Source organism: Mya arenaria, chromosome 3 (assembly GCF_026914265.1).
Source record: "Mya arenaria isolate MELC-2E11 chromosome 3, ASM2691426v1".
NCBI lineage: Eukaryota > Metazoa > Mollusca > Bivalvia > Myida > Myidae > Mya > Mya arenaria.
Genome location: NC_069124.1, coordinates 39,070,243 through 39,088,751, shown reverse-complemented (window position 1 = coordinate 39,088,751; position 18,509 = coordinate 39,070,243). Strand labels below are relative to the sequence as shown.

Genomic DNA, 18,509 nt, shown 5'->3' with positions numbered 1-18,509 from the left:
GCTAATTTAATTCACATCAAAAGTGTCATTTCTGACCTACCCCCTGGCTGGAGCACTGTTTATTCAATGATTTCACAGAGCCTTTGGTATTTCATTTCTGAAGGGCAAACTAGAGATTTGTATTCTGAGAGCACAATCAAGTTATATTTTAATTGTTTTATTAAAATAACATGAACATGACTGAAACTATTTATCTAATAGATTCTAATATGACTTGAAAAAATTGCCATGAACTGACGATCTAGCATATAGAACCTTGGCCTCTTGTGAAGCGGCTGTGGAGCCATCAGATATAAGGGAATTGAACAGGGCATTATCAAATACTGAATTTTGTTTAATTGGAACATTCATCTGCAATCAGTGCAATGAGACACTGACGTGCCTTATATGTTGTGCCAATGCTAACAGACTTTGCAATATAAGCTTGGTACATGGTGACATAGTCTGTGTAGGACTGTCCTTATTTCTGAATAATGTTCAGCATCCATAAACAGAATGCACTACCTGTCAAAGATAGCTTTGTTCAGCTGAATTAACAAGCAGTCAGCTGGTGATTAACTTAATTATTTTTTCCCTTTTTTGCATTTTCTTAGCTTATAATATTATCATGGCCCTTAAAAGTTTTTTGATGGCTTTCAATCGCACGTTAGAGCGCACAGTGACAAAGCTCCCTACGGTCAGGTACTCATATACAGATGTCAGTTCAAACATCAGCCAAGACAATTGTTTTAACCATGCTTGCTGAATTTCCTTTCTCTATAAATTACAAACTCTTTATCTTTTTATCTTTTTCAGTTCTTTTATTTTTCGCTGCCGGTGGCGAAATCCATTTTACCGTTGACATAAACATTGTTTACATCTAAAATCAACGAGGAATATTTTTTGTAAACACCGTTTGACGGGTTTTATCGATTAAGTTACCATATTACAAACATTAAAAGATACATGAATACCGGTCTATGACGTCACATACTACTTTAAAGAGCGTCTAAATGATAACGATTTGACGAGTCGCAAAATAATTACATATGAGCTTTCGGATACTTTTAACCTTCGGATACGATTTGTGTACAATTGGATTTTGAAATGAAGGAGTCCGACGGACTGCCTAGACGGAAAATCCGGTAGTCCGAGCCGAATTTTAGGAGTCTCGGACTACCGGACTCCCGTTAGTGTCGAACGCTGGAAAAAAATTAGTTACATTTCAGACAATGTGAAAACTTTCTTCACAGGACATTGTGACAGGTAAAAACTAAAAGTTGTTGACATTGATGTTTGTTACATCCACGTGCTCAATGTCATTCTTTAACATGGGCTAATTGTAATTGTCCTTCAATACCACCTTAAGCCAATGCCTGTGTGCTTCAACGGTTGATAAAAAGGTGTGAAATAACAAATCATAACCGTAATTTTGACTTCATAATAACACTAATTTCAGAATAGCGCTTACAGAATATTTATATGAATTTTAATTCAACTATGAAGAATTGAAATCAGGAACAATTTTTTTTTTCCAAATAGTGATAATTTCTTCGGTTAAATGACGTTCGGATTAACGGTGTTTAAATGTAGTTGAAATAGAAAGAACATGGCCTACCAAATGTCATGAATTTAAACAGAGATATCTCAATATTTCATTGATTCCCTTGCAGAGAATCCTGAGTGTCAGAATGCCCCAGGGTGTGGAGAATGGAACCGTCCCAACATCCCTAACCCCCTGTACAAGGGCAAGTGGAGGCCACCAATGATTGACAACCCCAACTACCAGGTAGGGGACTCCAAAAAGTCTCAATTGTTATGCTTCCTGAAGGGAGAGCATACAGTTGCCGCTTTGTCTGTCTGTCCATCCTTCGTTGCCTCACACTCTTGTCCAGAGAATAACTTCAAAACTACTGATACGATTGAAATAAAAATTTGTATACAGATAGATGGCAATAAGAGGAAGTGCAGTACATAATCCTATCATGCTACCGTATTTTCTCGACTATAAGGCGATTCGCTTATATGACGGCCCCCTAACTTTGCCCATGAAATCTGGTGCTTTTTGTTTCGACTCGCTTATAAGACGGGGTCAATTTTTAAGCAAATCTAAAATGCTAAAATTCTTCCTAATGTGTAAAAATGTTCAAGCTCAACGGACAATTATCGACTTTTGCGGTAACTGTTTTTGTTTTACTCAAAGAAAATGGCGGTCAACTGTGAGCTCTCTATTTGGAGGTAGGTTAAAAATGAGTACTTAAGTTTGCAGGACAGGTCGTTACTTATCGAAATTGTAATAATTAATCAATAACAACATATGCTTGTTTTTTTTTGTTTTTTTTTGAAGACACCAATGAAGTTCTTCGGCAAAATAAATGGCTTCAATAACATAACTGCGAAAAGCCGAGGCATGAATAGGTGTTTGTTTAGCAATAATGCTTTAGGCAATATTGTCCCTTGATTGGCGACGAACATAAAGGATTCATATTCGCATTGTCATTTGTTTACCTAATCAAATTGACAGTTAGGTACCTACATCATATTAAGATTCCAATTTATTGATTTGATATATCTGTCAAACTAATTATACTGACACGCGCCATGAGAAAAAATGCAGAAATAACGGTACACTGTGTGACGTCAGAGCACGGTGAAAAGATTTCGTGTTGTTGTTTACTTAATTGCCCCATACTTATATCAGCAGACGATAGACTGGATAGATGAATACCCTATGTAAAATTTAACTGATTTTGACTTGAATCTTTTTTTAATATTTTATCGACTCGCTTATAAGACGGGTCCCCTACTTGGGGGTAAAAATCGGGACCCAATTTCCCCGTCTTATAGTCGAGAAAATACGGTAATGTATAAAATTATCGCCCCTAGCCCATTTTTCAGAATTGGTGCTTGTTCGGGCCATAACTTCAATACATCTGATGGGATTGAAATAAAACTTGATATATAGATAGATGGCATTGAGAGGAAGTGCAAGTGCAGTGCACAAGAACCTTAATCCTATCATACATACCTTTTGAGTTATCTCCCCTTAACCATTTTTCATAACTGGTGCTTGTTTGGGCAATAACTTTGAAACTACTGATACGATTGAAATAAAATTTGGTATATATATATAGATGGCAATGAACCATAATCCTATCATGTATAGTATGGTAGCACACCCCTATTGAAAACCTCCACTTGAAACTTTTAGCCTATGCTGTTAAGCACAGGACTACAAATCTATTTATGGTTTCTAGGTAGCGGTTCCAATCCATCCATCGGTTCGAATAATGCCACAACAATTTACCTTCTACCAGCACATTGTATTACAATTTCTGCCTTTTCATAGAAAATGGGTGTATGTGCAACCACTTAATGAACACTTTAAAATTCACTTATAACAGGATCTAGCTATATACCACTGCTTTTGATTTTGTATAAATTGCGTAATTCTCCTTTTATTTTCTCCTTCGAGATAATTTAAGGCTTTTCATGAAAATTATTTTAAATACAATCATGATAAACTGTGTTTTAGTTTATAAAATAAAGTTTAAGAAATTAACTTGGCTAAATAAAATATGATACTTAAACTTTTCACTTGCAAGTTATTTCGAAAAAATTTGGGCAGTTTTTATAGCCCCGAAGGTGGGCATATTATTATGCCCCCGAAGGTGGGCATATTAAAATCGCACCGTCTGTCCGTCCGTGTGTCCAGCTCATTAACTCGTGTCCGGGCTGTAACTTTCCTTGTATGGACAGATTTTAAAATAACTTGCCACATGTGTTTGACATACCAAGACAACGTGTCGCGTGCATGACCCGTGTCTTTACCTCTAAGGTCAAGGTCACTTTTAGGTGTTTGTTCACAATGGAACACGTAAAGGCAAGATCATCTTTTCATGTACTGACCTTGTTCATAGGTCAATGTCACATTCGGGGGCATTCGTCACATACTGTGACAGCTCTTGTTTCTTCATTGTCATGACTAGCAGTATGCATGAAGACTTAGATTGGTATTAATGTCAACTGACTAACATGTATTCTGTTTTGTGTTTTTAGGGTGAATGGAAGCCAAGAAGGATCTCCAACCCCCACTGGTTTGAGGATAATGAACCATACAAGATGACACCCATTGTAAGTATTGAGCGGTGGTCTTGCCCTCCCTGTAGCTGGTAACGAGGTTGGCAGAGGGTCAGATTTACCATTTATAACAGAAAAACATGATTAATACTTGTTCTTGCATATCTTCTAAATTTGTAACTTGTGAGATCAATGGAAAAAAAAACATCTTTGGTTTTAAAGTGGTCTACAGTATTGCTGGTATTTTTCCATATAAACAGCACCAAATGGACCAAATGATGACTCACATTACCAACATCTCCCTCTTAGCTTGTTATATGTTTTTATATTGAGCCTGTACAGGGTTTGTTTTCTAAATAATTCCTGCTGTTAATGTTAAGTGTACCATAGATATATATGGAGAAGAATGTATTAATTTATTTCTACCGTACAGGTCCTAGTTACTGAATATGTACAGTTGAACATCGCTATTCCGAACACCATTCATCCGAAATTATCACTATTCCGAAATTATTTTTCGGTCCCTATTCTACTCCTTCTTTAACTAAATTTTTAATCTTTAATCCGAAATCGCTTTTCCGAAATAATCGCTGTTCCGTAGTGAAAAATATGGTCCGGATTAGGTACTTCACACCTATTTATCAATTCTTATTTCGAACTCGATCTGATCATAGTTTTTGACACCATACTGCGAAAGCACTCGGGCATCTGTTTGAGGTGGCAATGGAGCACAATTAGTGCTTGTTAAAGAATGAAATAGAGCACGTGTACGTATGTTACAAACATCGATGTCAGAAAATGAGTGATTTATTTTGGGTGATGTAGTGTACGACTTTATTAACAAACTGGACGGATACGTAACTAAGAAACACATCATCGCAGTCAACGGAGTGCAGCGAGACATGACATCATTCTATAAAAAATTAACCGAACGATACTTAGTAAATGTTTATTTTCAGTGCTATTTAAACATGTTTATTTTTATTATTTATAAATTGTGCCATGTTCTGAATGCTTACATGTGCTGTCATTTTGTTTTAAATGTTTTATGTTGTTTAAATAAAGAAGTATAATAACAAATTATTTGTCATTTATTAAACAATAAATCATCAAATATTTTTGTATACGAAAGATCACTCAAACGTATCGTATTGGTCACGTGTAACCGACACTGCAATCTTCACCACAAAGTATTTCACGTCATCTATAATTTGCGAACGCTGTCATTTTCCGAAAATTGTTAATTCGAAATATCGCTATTCCGAAATTTTTTTTTGGGTCCCTACGATTTCGGATTGACAGTGTTCAACTGTAATTATATTGAAATGTGTACTTTAGTTTAATAATGTATGTTTAAACTAATATGGTATTGATAGGCATCATTTTATCCATCTATCTGTCGCACCATTGAAAAAAGCAAATATCTGAATAAAGTTAAGTTTCAAAAATGTCTGTCAAATGAAAGTCAATTATTAGCTGTCAGCAAAAAGGTAAAATACAATGAAATTCAATCAAAGTTTGTCATTTAAGTTATAATTAGAAATTGTATAGCTCTGGTCTTGTAAACACTATTTTTTCGATATACAGAATGCCTTGGGTCTAGAACTATGGTCAATGACAGATGAGATTGTGTTTGACAATTTCATCATCACAGACGATCGTGAGGAACACACAACCTGGCTACAACAGACATGGGAGAAGAAAAATAATGCTGAGCTTTACTCAAGCGGAGGTGTAAGTGTAGATGTTATTTTTGTCTTCTTTCAGAAAGCAATGACTTATTGAGTACTTTCAGTTTTTGAATATGATATAAGCTCATCTGTATTTAAAAAAGGTACTGTCATAGCCTAGGTGTAGTTGTCTGCCTAGTGTGAACATAAGATACTGTCATTACTAGGGCTGCCACCATATACTGGTATACCGGTATATCGCGGTACGAAGCAAAAATAATTCGTACCGCGGTACAACATTAGCGTACCGGTTTTTTCCATTAAAATTCAATTTTCAAAACTTATCGGTCTTTTCATAATTTTGATTATGAAAAAATTGACGTTTGCAGATTCAATAATCGATTTCTTCCTGTTCCAGTCATGTAGGCGCTTGCAATATCCCTAAAACCCGGGTCTGTGGATCGATATTGTTTACAAAATGGTCCAACCAATAAAAATTGAAATGGATCCTCTTGTTTGATGGAAGGAGCATTGCTTCTACTATCCTTTACTTGCCAATCTATTTAAAGCTCGGCTTTGCATCCCAGCGACGTCAGTACCATCCAAACGCGTGTTCAGCACAGCGGGAGATATAGTTACCGCCCAGAGATCTTGCCTAGCTTCAGATCTTGTAGACATGTTACTCTTTTGTAAGAAAAACTGTCAGAAATGTGACTAAGTAACGAAGGACTTGAGACAGTCTAATTACTATGTGTGGTCTTAGTGTTAATTGTTTACATATTTCTAGTCCAAAGTTAAAGACTGAAATGATATAGAAGTTTTGAACTCCGTGATGGTTTTATTGTTGTGTTTGGTTCATTTGTTTTAAGTTAGATATGTTCTAGTCAACATATGATATCATCATATCTATGAATTGTTTAAGCAGTTTGCTGTTTTGAATAAAAAATGTTCCAATTCGAAACAATATTATTAAAAAACAAAAATATCGCGGTACGTATCCCGATACGCTGCTCTTGTATCGCATTATACCGCGATACGTTCTTGGCGTATTGTGGCAGCCCTAGTCATAACCTAGGTGTAGTTGTCTGCCTAGTGTGAACATTGAGGTACTCTAATAGCCTAGGTGCTAGGTGTAGTTGCCTCCCTGAGGTACTCTCATAATCTAGGTGTAGTTGCCTGCCTAGTGTGAACATAGAGGTACTGCCAAAGCTTAGGTGTAGTTGTCTGCCTAGTGTGAACATTGAGGTACTGTCATAGCGTACGTGTAGTTGTCTGCCTCATGTGAACATTGAGGTACTGTATTAGCCTAGGTGTAGTTGTCTGCCTCATGTGAACATTGAGGTACTGTCATAGTCTACGTGTATGTAGTTGTCCGCCTCATGTGAACATTGAGGTACTGTAATAGCCTTGGTATAGTTGTCTGCCTAGTGTGAAAATTGAGGTACTGTAATAGCCTAGGTGTAGTTGTCTGCCTTATGTGAACATTGAGGTACTGTCATAGTCTAGGTGTAGTTTTCTGCCTCATGTGAACATTGAGGTACTGTCATAGCCTATGTGTAGTTGTCTGCCTAGTGTGAATATTGAGGTTCTGTCATTGCCTAGGTGTTGTTGCCTGCCTAGTGTGAACATAGAGGTACTCTCATTACCTAGGTTTAGTTGTCTACCTAGTGTGAACATTGAGGTACTGTCATGGGGTAGGTGTAGGAAAGGTGATGGCATTGGCTATGGCAGCTCTTTTGTCTAATTCTTTTAAAAGTTTTAACATTTTGTATATCATTTGATTGTAGTATTATTATCCGAATTTTTGTCAAAGAATGATTTGTTACTTTGTAAATATTGATTGTACTTCACAAAATCTTTGTTTCAGCAATGAAGGGATGGAACCTGACAGCCAACTTATTCTTTCCTTGTTTTCAGCTGTGCTCAATTTTCAATATTTCCCTAAATCTTGAGTAATTTATAAGAATTAAAATGTTCTGACTGCTGATGTGACAAGAGGTAAAATAATAGTTCTCAGTTAAATGAAATCATAGTTGACTTGTCACGACTGTTTTTATACATCATGATAAAATTTTTAAAAAAAATTAACTCAATTTGATACTTACTGTCTAGACATCAGCCCTGGTCCAGGGTATACTAGACGTGACCCAGGACCGGCCCTGGCTCTGGGCTGTGTTCCTGGTTGTCGTCGTTCTACCTGTGGTCCTCCTAGTGGCCTACTGCTGTATATCTAAGGACAAGGTGAGGAACGACTGGACACTGGTCAGTGGTGGCCTCTTTTGACCACTCCTGGTCAATCTGCAACCATTATTGACCACTCCAGGTCACTCTGTCGGTCAGCGCTTCATCTGCATGGTGGCTGCCCAATGTTGTGATGTTGTATATACTGATATGACTCCATTTTGCTAGGCATAATGTTATTGATATTTTTGGGTAAATGTGAAGATTCAATGTTTTGCATATTTGAAAGAATCAAAAAGTCGTCTTGCAAAATGGATTCATAAGCAAAAGTTCTGAATATATGTGATCTGCTTTTACCAAATCTTCATTAAGTCTACTTTTAAAACGATCAGGGGTTCTAAAGTTTTGGATTAATCTTGAAATCGGGAATGAGAGCCTTTAACTTCAGTCTATTGTACAGTTGTAAATATTGCTTTTTGCTCAGACATTTGCCTCAAAAACAGTAGGAAGTACCTTGGAATTTTTTTTTTTGTACTTTTGAATTTTTAATCTTTCACCAATGGATTTAAAGCAGATTGCTATACATTCTGAGCTTACCTGTATCAGTAAACATATTATTTTTCACCTCCTTATTTTGGTTTGTGCACCTATTTTCCCTAAATATTGTGTTTGGTGAACAGGGCGGTGTATGGTCCACACTGACGGGAGCGGCAGAAGAACGACCCTGGTTGTATGCTGTGTATGTTGTGGTTCTCCTCCTTCCTATTGTTCTTCTCTCCATCTGCCTCTGTCCCCGTTCAGGCCCAATTAAGGTATGTATAAGCTTAGTGGAAGGTGTAGTTCAGACCCAATTAAGGTATGTATAAGCTTACTGGAAGGTGTAGTTCAGGCCCAATTAAGGTATGTATAAGCTTACTGGAAGGTGTAGTTCAGGCCCAATTAAGGTATGTATAAGCTTAGTGGAAGATGTAGTTCAGGCCCAATTAAGGTATGTTTAAGTGCACTTGAAGGTGTAGTTCAGACCCAATAAAGGTATGTTTAAGCTTACTGGAAGGTGTAGTTCAGGCCCAATTAAGGTATGTTTAAGTGCACTTGAAGGTTTAGTTCAGACCCAATAAAGGTATGTTTAAGCTTACTGGAAGGTGTAGTTCAGGCCCAATTAAGGTATGAGTAAGCGTACTGGAAGGTGTAGTTCAGGCCCAATTAAGGTATGTTTAAGCGTACGAAAGTACAGTCGAAACTGGCTGGATATTCTAGGGACTGGCCAAATTACTTCGAGCCTCAAGAATATTGAACCAAGCAGGATTACTTACAGAATGTTGTTTTTTTTGATTCGTTACAAAAAGTCTTTGTTTACCTTGTTTGTTATTGGCTACGCTATCTCCTCCGCAAGAGAAGAGTACTTATTGGACATAGTTATACATCATACTGTTTGTAACATGACTTATTCGATACTTAGAAAATATCATTTGATTTTTTTTTTATTTATTATAAAAATACAACAACAACAAACAAGCAATTTTAAACAGTGAGTAACACAAACATAGCTTTTAAGTTATATCAAAATGCATTGAAATTTATTAGGGATGGCAACGAGAACTCGAGTACTCGATCAATCATCCGAGTATCAAATCACTACTCGAGTACTCGAAACAAATATATTATTTATAAAATTCACCAAATTCACATTTAACAGACATGTAAGTATCAGATCTTTGGTGTTTCCAAGCCGATAATTTATGGCCCCTCTGATCTCCGCTGCGTACACAATTGAACCTAATAAATTATTTGATAGTTGTTGTGATAGTTGCAAACTGTCAACAAAGGGCCCTAATTTGCAAATTTTATAGCACTGATGTCAGTTAGCAAAGTTTTGATAGTGGTACATCTGCTACAGAATTTTACTGTTTACCAATTAGTGTGTTTTCACCAAACAATGGACGTTGACGAGCGAATTAGTAACGACCGTTACGTGCAATGATTCATGAATAGGCGTATTTTTGCAATGATTATCACAATTGATTGGTGGATATCTTAATCATGGAAAAATGAATATTGATAAGGAAAACAACAATATTTCAGTATGAAAAACTGTCATTTTGAATAGTATTTCGAAGAGTAAACAACTAAACAACTTATAAATAATATCCGTTTATTATAATTCTGAATGTTGTTCATTATTGAGTGTAGTCTCGATCATCTTGACGCTCGAATATGATTCGAGTTTTACTTACCATTTATATTGTAGTATATAATATATACTTATAAAATTAAATGAAAACAACAAATTAAAAGCATGAAACAATATTTATTTTCTTTTTATTGATTTCTCTGTAAGGTACATAATGCCAGTCTTATTTAAAGATGAAATGGCCATTATTACGACCAACGCACATTGTACATGACCGATACATGTATACACAAACTTGTTTTTCTCGAAAACAAATTCAAGTTATCCGAGTAATCGAGTACCTGAGTACTCGATTGGAAGATTGTCCCAGTACTCGAGTACCAATTTTACTACTCGTTGCCATCCCTAAAATTTATACATGGATAACAATTAGAGACGGAACTAAAAGTGATGCATTTTTATTCAAACTGTTAAACCATTAAAATGTGATAATAATTATGATAAAATCAAGCGATTTTTATCGATTAGCGCCTTGTGCTAAATAAAGCCAAGCAAACAAAACAAGGTGTGAAATTCTTACTTGGGACTGCCAAAATGACATCGAGCTTGGAGAAATATCGACCCTCAAGATATTGATAATCTGTCTATTTAATCTGGTTCGAGCCAACGAGGATATTGAGCCAACGAGTTTCGACTGTATGTTTAAGCTTATTGGAAGGTGTAGTTCATACCAAATTAAAGTATGTATAAACCTGCTGGAATGTGTTGTTCAGACCCAATAACGGTATGTGTAAGGGTATTGGAAGGTGTATTTCAGGCCCAATTAAGGTATGTATAAGCTTACTAGAATGTGTAGTTCAGACCCAATTAAGGTATGTATTAACTGGAAGGTGTAGTTCAGGCCTTATTATGGTATGTTTAAGCTTACTGGAAGGTGTAGTTTAGGCCCAATTATGGTATGTTTAAGCGTACTGGAAGTTGTAGATTAGGCCCAATTATGGTATGTTAAAGTGTACTGGAAGGTGTAGTTTAGGCCCAATTATGGTATGTATAAGCGTAATGGAAGTTTTAGTTCAGGCCCAATTATGGTATGTTTAATTGTACTGGAAGGTGTAGTTTAGGCCCACTGGAAGTTGTAGTTCAGGCCCAATTATGGTATGTATAAGCGTACTGGAAGTTGTAGTTCAGGCCCAATTATGGTATGTTTAAGCGTAATGGAAGTTGTAGTTCAGGCCCAATTATGGTATGTTTAAGCGTAATGGAAGTTGTAGTTTAGGCCCAATTATGGTATGTTAAAGTGTACTGGAAGGTGTAGTTTAGGCCCAATTATGGTATGTATAAGCGTAATGGAAGTTTTAGTTCAGGCCCAATTATGGTATGTTTAAGTGTACTGGAAGGTGTAGTTTAGGCCCACTGGAAGTTGTAGTTCAGGCCCAATTATGGTATGTATAAGCGTACTGGAAGTTGTAGTTCAGGCCCAATTATGGTATGTTTAAGCGTAATGGAAGTTGTAGTTCAGGCCCAATCATGGTATGTTTAAGCGTAATGGAAGGTGTAGTTTAGGCCCAATTATGGTATGTATAAGCGTAATGGAAGTTTTAGTTCAGGCCCAATTATGGTATGTATAAGCGTAATAGAAGTTGTAGTTCAGGCCCAATTATGGTATGTTTAAGCGTAATGGAAGGTGTAGTTTAGGCTCAATTATGGTATGTTTAAGTGTAATGGAAGTTGTAGTTCAGGCCCAATTATGGTATGTTTAAGCGTAATGGAAGTTGTAGTTTAGGCCCAATTATGGTATGTTTAAGCGTAATGGAAGTTGTAGTTTAGGCCCAATTATGGTATGTTTAAGCGTAATGGAAGTTGTAGTTCAGGCCCAATTATGGTATGTATAAGCGTAATGGAAGTTGTAGTTCAGGCCCAATTATGGTATGTTTAAGCGTAATGGAAGTTGTAGTTCAGGCCCAATTATGGTATGTTTAAGCGTAATGGAAAGTGTAGTTCAGGCCCAATTATGGTATGTTTAAGCGTAATGGAAGTTGTAGTTCAGGCCCAATTATGGTATGTTTAAGCATAATGGAAGTTGTAGTTTAGGCCCAATTATGGTATGTATAAGCGTAATGGAAGTTGTAGTTCAGGCCCAATTATGGTATGTTTAAGCGTAATGGAAAGTGTAGTTCAGGCCCAATTATGGTATGTTTAAGCGTAATGGAAGTTGTAGTTCAGGCCCAACTATGGTATGTTTAAGCATAATGGAAGTTGTAGTTTAGGCCCAATTATGGTATGTATAAGCGTAATGGAAGTTGTAGTTCAGGCCCAATTATGGTATGTATAAGCGTAATGGAAGTTGTAGTTCAGGCCCAATTATTGTATGTATAAGCGTAATGGAAGTTGTAGTTCAGGCCCAATTATGGTTTGTTTAAGTGTACTGGAAGGTGTAGTTTAGGCCCAATTATGGTATGTATAAGCGTAATGGAAGTTGTAGTTTAGACCAAATTAAGGTGTGTATAAGCCTACTGGAATGTGTAGTTCAGACCCAATTAAGTAATGTATAAATGTACTGGAAGATGTAGTTTAGGCCTGATTAAGATATGTAAGTTTACTCAAGGGTGTAGTTTAGGCTCAACTAAAGTATGTATATGCATACTGGAATGTGTAGTTCAGGCACAATTAAGGCATGTATAAGCTTACTAGAAGACAAGCATAAGGTTACTAAGAAGAGACACAATGATAATGGACATAGGTATATGCTGTGTGTCTTGTTATTGTTTAACTGCACAATCTGCATGATTCCAGTGGCCTTGGTCAGGACCAATCTAAGTACATACTAGCTTAGTTAGATACAGTTATAAGAGCACTGGCGTTATACGGTGTTCTCATCGCTGCTATACCTGGTAGTGACCTTTCAAGGTTTGCAGTTCCCTGAAGTAGTAACTGTTGTCCTAGTAAACTGTGTGAATAGTCTAGTACTTATATGTCAGAAGCTGATATTTCCTGTGATGAGTTTCCCATATATATATTAAGAGGCTAGTTTTAGCATGTCTTGATGTGGTTAATTTTACTAATGCATTTCTGCTGTTTGACTTGCACATTATGTATGTTTCCGCTTGTTTTAATTATGCCCCCGAAGGTGGGCATATTAAAATCGCACCGTCTGTCCGTCCGTCCGGCTCTATAACTTTCCCTTGTATGGACAGATTTTAAAATAACTTGCCACATGTGTTCCACATACCAAGACGACGTGTGGCGTGCAAGACTCGTGTCCCTACCTCAAAGGTCAAGGTCACACTTAGTGTTTATTCACAATGAAGTGCTGCATATAAGGACATAGAGTATAGGTTGTCGTGTCCGGGCTGTAACTTTCTCTTGTATGGACAGATTTTAAAATAACTTGCCACATGTGTTCCACATACCAAGACGACGTGTGGCGTGCAAGACCCGTGTCCCTACCTCAAAGGTCAAGGTCACACTTAGTGTTTATTTACAATGGAGTGCTGCATATAAGGACAGAGTATAGGTTGTCGTGTCCGGGCTGTAACTTTCCCTTGTATGGACAGATTTTAAAATAACATGCCACATGTGTTTCACATACCAAGACGATGGTCGCGTGCAAGACCCGTGTCCCTACCTCAAAGGTCAAGGTCACACTTAGTGTTTATTCACAACGGAGTGCTGCATATAACGACATAGAGTATCGGTTGTCGTGTCCGGGATGTAACTTTCTCTTGTATGGTAAAATTTTAAAATAACTTGCCACATGTGTTCCACATACCAAGACAACGTGTCGCGTGCAAGACCCGTGTACCTGCCTCAAAGGTCAAGGTCACACATAGTGTTTATTCACAATGGAGTGCTGCATATAAGGACATAGAGTATAGGTTGTCGTGTCCGGGCTGTAACATTCCCTTGTATGGACAGATTTTAAAATAACTTGCCACATGTGTTCCACATACCAAGACGACATGTCGCGTGCAAGACCCGTGTCCCTACCTCAAAGGTCAAGGTCACACTTAGTGTTTATTCACAATGGAGTGCTGCATATAAGGACATAGAGTTTAGGTTGTCGTGTCAGGGCTGTTACTTTCCCTTGTATGGACAGATTTTAAAATCACTTGCTACATGTGTTCCATATACGAAGACGACGTGTCGCCTGCAAGACCCTTGTCCCTACCTCTAAGGTGAAAGATACACTAAGTGTTTATTCACAAGGGAATTCTGAATATAAGGACATAACAGTGTAGGTTGTCAAGTATGGGTGGTATTTTTTTATGTTCAGAGGCAATTTAAAATAACTTGCCATATGTATTTGACACGTAAAGGCAAGATCAACTTTTCATGTACTGACCTTGTTCGTAGGTCAATGGGATTCGGGGGCATTCGTCATATACTGTGACAGCTCTTGTTTTATATAGAATCCAGAGTTCACACAGATTTGAAAAGAACTTTAATTTTAAGCAGCTTGATGAATACTACTTAAATTTGCAAAAACTTAAATACTCAGTGAATTTTTATTTTGCCTTTAAAAGTGCTTGTATTTTGTTGACACTATAGAGACATGTTTTTCATTCCCCTCACCGCCACCGTCGTCTTTTCAATCCACTCTGGTTGTTGACACTGTAGAGACATGTTTCCATTCCCCTCACCGCCACATCGTCTGTTCAATCTACTCTGGCTCTGACAATAACACTTTGAGAAAAAAGGGCTATGTATACTACCGTTTTTGTAGTCATCAAATTAAAAAAAAAAAAATTGTAAACAAAATTTAAAAATTGTGTGGTTTAATATGTAGTTTAACTTGATATTGAAGAAGATAATAACATTCTGATATAAAGCCTCAAAAAATTAATAATCTTACCTATCCCAACTTTTTATGGACAAGGTGTACAGTAAACCCTGACCACACATTTAAAAAAAATGATAGCCTGAAGATAAAAAAAAACAACATACTTTGGCCACACCAAATTGATATTTCGTTCCGCGGATTTACCGCTCCCATTTTTTTGAAAATGTAAAAAAAATAATTTTGTGCACCCGCACCTCCATTTTGATTGCCAAGCAGATTTTTTTCAGGTAATAATTTATTAAAAAGGCTAAAAATAATCAAGTATAATTTTTCTATGCTAGTTTTCGTGTTTTTGTTAAGGGAAGTTACAGATGCGTAGTGTTTTTATACTGTATATCGATCGGTTTAGCATGGGTTTCAATAAATTCAATCAAAATGGCGGCTTCCAGTATAAACAATGTGGCTCGAAGTTTGGAAATTAAATCTTATTTTTGACAATAAATATGTTTTGAGCATGCTTGAAGTCATTGTTGATCGTCTCATGCACTAAAGGATCATTATTTAAAGCAATCATTATGCAATAAAGCATGTGTATCTGAGACTGGTAGCGATTATATTGCGTAATTAGTGACTCATTTTGAATGGAAATCGGACAGGTCAACTTAACTGGAACATGAGTCATTGTTTGGTCCAAATTGATGTATCAAGCTCATTTTTGATCAAATTCTGACAAAACAACAGTTTTGAACAAATATCTTTTTACAAATAGCAATATAAACACTGGTCTGGATATACCTCAACATAAGTAAGCCTAAGTTTATCACCTTAAATTTTGTTTTTATTTGCAGCATAATCCGGGATTGTAATGCACTTGTCAATTGTAACCACTGCCCCGCCCACCCCTCGCCCTCGTTCCAGGGCTATACCGGGGACATTAGAGGCAATGGGCTGTGTTTTTACCTTTCAGGTGGCCCCGCAGTGCCTAGTGAATGTGGTTTTGTCTTTATATTGAAAATAGTCGGGAATGGGCCTCACATAGGTATTCGAGGTTGCAGGGCCATTTAGCAGGGATTTTACCAGCAGTGTGTCCCTGCAGGTCGGGTATTTTACACGGGTTTTGAGAGACCGAGAGTCCCCGCTATTCCGGACTTAGGGTGGGCGGGGGTCATATACAATTGGCTGGTGCATAAAAACATCTAAATAACCAAAAAAAGTACTATGAAAAATACCCTTGTTTTTTTTGTTTTAATAAGCACATGTCATTGCATTTCCTGTGATAATAAAAACAAAATTTAGTCTATGTTATATGGAGTCTGATGTTTGATGATGCCTGTGTAAGGGTTTATCATTTTTTACAAATCCAAAATCAATCCTAAGTTATGTCTAAATACAGTTGCATATGATGTTAAACTGATTCAGGTAGATTTATATAAGTTGTTTCAAACTTTTTACTAAAAGCAGGGTTATTTATTATTATGAATGATCGTCATATTAAAGTATGTTTTAATTATATAAGAAATTAGATTTATCAATATAATGTTTGTACTAAACACGGATGAATAAATAGTATGTATTCCGACATTTTCCCAATGTCCATTAGAGGTTCATTTCAAGATGGCATTAAAATGGTTTTAAGGGCAATTATTTTGAACAATCTTTCTTATTTATATTGAATATAAGGAAAAATATATTTTTCGCTCTTCGCTCACTTCGGTTTTTATGAAAACTGACAAAACAATTTATTTTTATATTTTTTCGCTCGCTCGCTCAATGTTTTTTGGCAAAAATCCGAGGAACTAAATATTTATTTGGTGTGGCCTTATGTGTATGTCAATGAATAAGAGATGATAAAGTTTAGGGTTAAAATCCTGCAATCAGGTTTGAGAGCTTTTAATTTTAGACTGACATACAGTTATATTGTTTGTTTTTTTGCTTGACATTTGCATTAAATGAAGTAAGGTATCCTTGATATGGCTTTGAAACTTTTATCATTCAAGGTCCAAGCATCTAAAACCTGCTTTGGGCCTGAATCCCATTTTCAGTATTGGAATTTTGGGTCCATTGATGACTGCTTTAACCTGTGGCTCATTCTGAATAGTTGAATACTAAAACTGTACTTTTTAAGAAGTATTTCTTCTACGTACAGTCCGAGGACATAGATGCCGCCCGGAAGAAGACAGATGAGCCGAGTCCAGACGATGAGTCTGAGGTTAAAGGTGACAACCCAGACGAGACAGGCGATAGCAAAAAAACAGCCAAGAAATCCAAGGCAGCATTAGAACCACAGGAGGTCAGTAGTTGGAAGAAGCTGGAACTTTTCACACTAAAGATTTCAGAACTTAATTGTTATTGTCAGCGTCTTTAATACTCTTATTTGTAGCGTTACTGCCCTACAAAAATAATTCTAGAAAAATCTCTGCATATATTTCATCATTGTATTGTCAAGAAAAAGTTATGAAATAGGCTTTGTTTGAATACTAGAAAACAGAAGGGTTAGTTCACTTTGAAACTTACTTGTTGGAATTATTATGTATAAATGATAGTCAGTGAATGATATCAGCACAGCCAGCAGGCCCAAAACTGGTTCAATGTATGCCTGGCAGTTCAGAGATTGATATAAGCACAAGCCCCCACGCCCAAAACTGGTTAAATGTATGCCTGGCAGTTCAGAGATTGATATAAGCACAAGCCTGCAGGCCAAAAATTGGTTCAATGTATGCCAGGCAGTTCAGAGATTGATATAAGCACAAGCCCCAAACCCAAAACTGGTTCAATGTATGCAGCCCGCAGGCCCAAAACTTTTATATACCAAAGCTGAAGTCAAACAGTATGAAGTAAGAATTCTAGCTTGGAGATCCAAAAGTTGTTATTTCCATGTGACTGTATGTTTGTTAACTTCCATGTCTGTTTTTTTTTCTATTCTCAGGAGCCGGAGGTGGAGGAGGATGAGGAAATTTCACAGGAGGAAAGCCAAGAGGAGGCTGATGAAAAATCTGGATCACCTAGGTAAACTAGGACACTTGTCGTGACCACTTTTGTCTAGAATAATTATGTCTCTCCATGAATATTGTTTTTGCCTGTCCGTCTGTCAACAGTCCATAGGTCTCACTTGGTTTTCACTCAATAACTATAGAACGCTTGGACCCAGGAACTTCATACTTGGTATGCAGGTTGGCCATGACCAGTATATGACCCCTATTGATTCTGATATCAGTAGGTCAAGGGTTCAGTGAAAAAAGTTTTTCGCTCAGTTACTAAGGAACGCTTGCACCCAGAAACTTCAAACTTGGTATGCCAATTGGTCATACCTAGTAGATGACCCCTATTGATTTTGAGTATAATAATATAGATAACGGTTTTCGCTCAATAAAGAATGTTTGGGCCCAGGAACTTCATTTATGAAAGGCTAGCTCATCATGATAAGTAGATAGCCCCTATTGATATTGAAGTCAGTAGGTCAAGGTCACAGTGACCTTCAGGTGAAAAACATGTCATTGGTTACCAGTCTGTATGTCACACTTAGTTTCTGCTCAATAACTATAGAGCTTTTGGACCCAGGAATTTTTGTACTTGGACCCTGGAACTTCATTCTTGGTAAGCAGGTTGGTCATGACCAGAAGATGATCCCTACATTTGTTTGTCTCCAAGTCCGAAAGATCAGATTTCAGTACAAAAAGTACAAATTTCA

At 36.9% G+C, this 18,509-nt stretch overlaps 1 protein-coding gene across 3 annotated transcripts in view; it reads left to right on the top strand.

Annotated features, from left to right (window-relative positions):
• Positions 1–18,509, top strand: part of LOC128227979 (calnexin-like) — a 50,922-nt gene that overhangs the window by 30,259 nt on the left and 2,154 nt on the right. For 2 of the 3 annotated variants that reach the window (XM_052938981.1, XM_052938983.1), the window contains exons 12-17: positions 1,653–1,768; positions 4,039–4,113; positions 5,647–5,793; positions 8,591–8,722; positions 16,968–17,111; positions 17,748–17,827. In XM_052938981.1, coding sequence (XP_052794941.1) covers positions 1,653–1,768; positions 4,039–4,113; positions 5,647–5,793; positions 8,591–8,722; positions 16,968–17,111; positions 17,748–17,827 — 694 coding nt within the window. Of the gene's footprint in view, positions 1–1,652; positions 1,769–4,038; positions 4,114–5,646; positions 5,794–7,841; positions 7,971–8,590; positions 8,723–16,967; positions 17,112–17,747; positions 17,828–18,509 lie in introns of all 3 variants that reach the window. The other variant, XM_052938982.1, reaches the window with a different exon arrangement.